The 3,127-nt window shown below is 47.0% G+C and overlaps 1 protein-coding gene across 1 annotated transcript in view; it reads right to left on the reverse strand.

The window, feature by feature from the left end:
• CFAP46 (cilia and flagella associated protein 46) overlaps positions 1-3,127 on the reverse strand; it is a 147,014-nt gene that overhangs the window by 56,720 nt on the left and 87,167 nt on the right. The window contains exon 39 of the mRNA XM_011941989.1: positions 2,388-2,523. Within this exon, the coding sequence (XP_011797379.1) occupies positions 2,388-2,523 (136 nt within the window). The remainder of the gene's footprint in view (positions 1-2,387; positions 2,524-3,127) is intronic.

Below are 3,127 nucleotides of genomic sequence, written 5' to 3' on the forward strand. Positions count from 1 at the left end.
GGCTAATTTTTTGTATTTTTAGCAGAGACGGGGTTTCACCGTCTTAGCCAGGATGGTCTCGATCTCCTGACCTTGTGATCTGCCCGCCTCGGCCTCCCAAAGTGCTGGGATTACAGGCGTGAGCCACCGCGCCCGGCCAGCTTTCTTTTCATTAGTGTTAGCTGGTATATTTTTTCCATTCTCCTTTTAACCTATTTATGTCTTAATATTTAAAGTGGCTTTCTTGTAGGTAACCCATAGTTGGGTTTTGCTTTTTTATATAATCTGACAAATTCTTTTAACTGAGGGCGTTTTGATTATTTAAATTTCATGTGATTATTCCATGATTAGATCTAAGGTTATCATCTTGCTGTTTATTTTTTGTTGGTCTCACCTGTCCTTTATTCTTTTTCTTTTTTCTGCTTTCATGGGGGACAAATGAATACTTGTTATGATTTCCATGTATCTCCTTTCTTGGCTCATGCAGCACACATCTGTATTCTGGTACTTCTGTGGCTGTTTTGGTGTGTAGAGAGTATGATGTCACTTCACGCAGAGCATAGAACCTTGCATCTGTTACTGACCTCCCAATCTTTAGGCTATTGTTGTCAAACATTTCATTTTTACATGTTATAGACCCCATGCTACATTGTTATTATTGTTTAAGCAGCCAATTATCTTTTAGAGTGATTTTTAGAATAAGAAAAATTGGACACACTTTCCCCTGCGGTTTACGTGTCTGAGGCTCTGCACGCACCTGTGTGGATTCACACTTCCAGTGGGCATGGCTTCCTTCTGCCTGCAGGACTGACTCCAAGAGCTCCTGCAGGGCACAGCCACTGAGGACGCCTTCCTTCAGCTCTCCAGTGTTTGGAGAAACATCTTTCTCTCACCTTCATTACGAATCGTATTTTCTGGGTATAGAATTCCAGGTTGGCAGTGTTTCCTCTTGGCCTTCACAGAGGTCCCTGCACTGGGCTCTCAGCTACACCGCTTCTGGGGGAAGCTGCGCCATTCACCTCTGTCACTCTGCACACAACATGCCATGCTCTCTGTCTGACGCTCAGATGCTCTTCTTATCACTGGTGTTAAACCATTTGGTTATGGCGTGCCCTGACGTAGTTTCATTCCTCTTCATAGTTCTTGTGCGTGGGATTCATTCAGCTTCTTGGATCTGTGGGTTTGTATTTATTTTTATCAAATTTGGAAAATGTTCAGTCATTAGTTATTCAAATTATTCTGCTTATTCTACTTTCTCCTCTTCTCCCAGGATTCCAATTACACCTATATTCATGCACTTAAAACTGTGTGACTTTAATTTTTGTTCTCTTTAATTTCATTTTCTCTTCATTTTTAGAAGTTTCTGTTGCTATGTCTCTACGTTCTCCAATGTTTTCTCCTGCCATCGTTGTCATTCACTCCACCTGGTGCCTTCTTCATCTCCCGTGTTGTGGCTTTCACTCGGAAAGTTTGGGTTTTGTCTTCCTTTTATATCTTCACCATTTCTACTTAACTTTCTGAACATATAGAATACAGTGATAACTTGTCTTCCAATTATAATATCTGTGCCCACTGATCAATTTGCTTTTGATTGATCAATTATTCTCCCTATTTTCCTGCTTTTCTAGGCAGCAGTATTTTATTGGTTGCCAGACATTTGGGCTTTGCTTTCCTTTGGGGTCTGGCAGCATTTCTGCATTTCCGTGTGTGTTCTTCAGGCTTGGGCTCTGTTCCCGGACAGTTGTCTTCTCAAAGGAAATAGTTGGGTCCTTTCAGGTCTGCTTTCTAGGGTCTCTCAGGCAGGTCTGGAGTGGGGCTCACCGGCCTAAGGGCCCCTGACTGAGGCAAGGCCCTGTGTCTGCTTTGCCCGATGCCCCAGGGATCACGGGGTTTTCCAGTCTAGCTGGTGAAGCAGGTGCTGTTCCCACCCTAGAACGCTTTTGGGTGGTTCTTCCCCAGCATGGGGCAGCTTCCTCTCAAGGATGTGCTCATCAGGCCTTGGCAGGACACTCCGGGATCTCTCCCGAAGGTCTTGGGGTTTTCCCTCTGTGCAGCCCTCCCCTGCCCTCCCCTCCCCGGGGCTCTACCCCACGAGTGGCAGTGCCTGGCTCTCTGTAGGCTCTCGGCTCCATCCTGTGCCTCAGGTCACCAGCAGACTCCACTGGAGCCGCCGTGGCGAGCTTGGACCTTAGCTTGGGGACCACTGCCTGTCACTGCTGACGTCTCGTGTTTGGAAAGTCTTTGTTTCATACAGTTTGTTTTTTCGTTGTTTCAGATGGGGGGAGTATCTGGTCCCTGTTACTCCATTTCAGCTAGAAGCGGAAGTCAGCTTGTAAGGTAAGTTACAGTGGGGTTTATATCCCGCTGGGAGTGACCCAGTGTACACAGGAACCAGGACACTTGCTTACGTCTTGAAGTGACAGTAGGCCCTGGGCGCTGTGCAGCCTCCCTTCCTCCTCAGCCACGGCGCCCTGGGCCAGGCCATATGCTTCCAAGTAATACGCAGTTTTTTGTTCTTCGTCTTTCTCGTTCTGGGCACATAACCTTTATAAGACATAAGAATGGAATTTGGAACAAAAAATGTTAAAACATTGTTATTATTACTAAATGTCTAATATGTCATTTTCTATCGTTATACTGTATATTTTATTAGTGCTTAAAATGATGTTTTAAAATAGCTAACATGTAAAGACATTCTCGATATGTCTTGGAGATTTAAGAAGCTGGAATAATGCAGTATGTAGAGCGTATTATGGTTATGAAATTTAGATCTGCACTTGAAGGAGATTTGCGGAAGCAATTCCACAGCATCAGCTTTACTCAGCGGGCTGGGTTTGATCGGCTAACGCAGCTTCCACAAGGACAGCGTACGGCATCCACAGCAACAGACACGGCTCCGGTCAGACCTTGTGGTGGGTTACACCTTCCCTCGCACAGGCTTCTGCACACCTGCACTGGGCCCGCCGTGTCGAGACGCTTGTATGTGGACAAGTGGGGGCAGCCCCAGGTTGGGGGCAGGGCGGTGGATGGGGCCAGGGAGGCTTTGCTGGGGGCAGCCCCAGGCTGGGGGCAGGGCAGTGGATGGGGCCAGGGAGGCTTTGCCAGGGCAGGGGTGGCTGGCAGCTGCTGTGGTGGGGACGGCTGGCAT

This window comes from Colobus angolensis, unplaced genomic scaffold, assembly GCF_000951035.1.
Source record: "Colobus angolensis palliatus isolate OR3802 unplaced genomic scaffold, Cang.pa_1.0 Scaffold204, whole genome shotgun sequence".
In the NCBI taxonomy this organism is placed as follows: Eukaryota; Metazoa; Chordata; class Mammalia; order Primates; family Cercopithecidae; genus Colobus; species Colobus angolensis.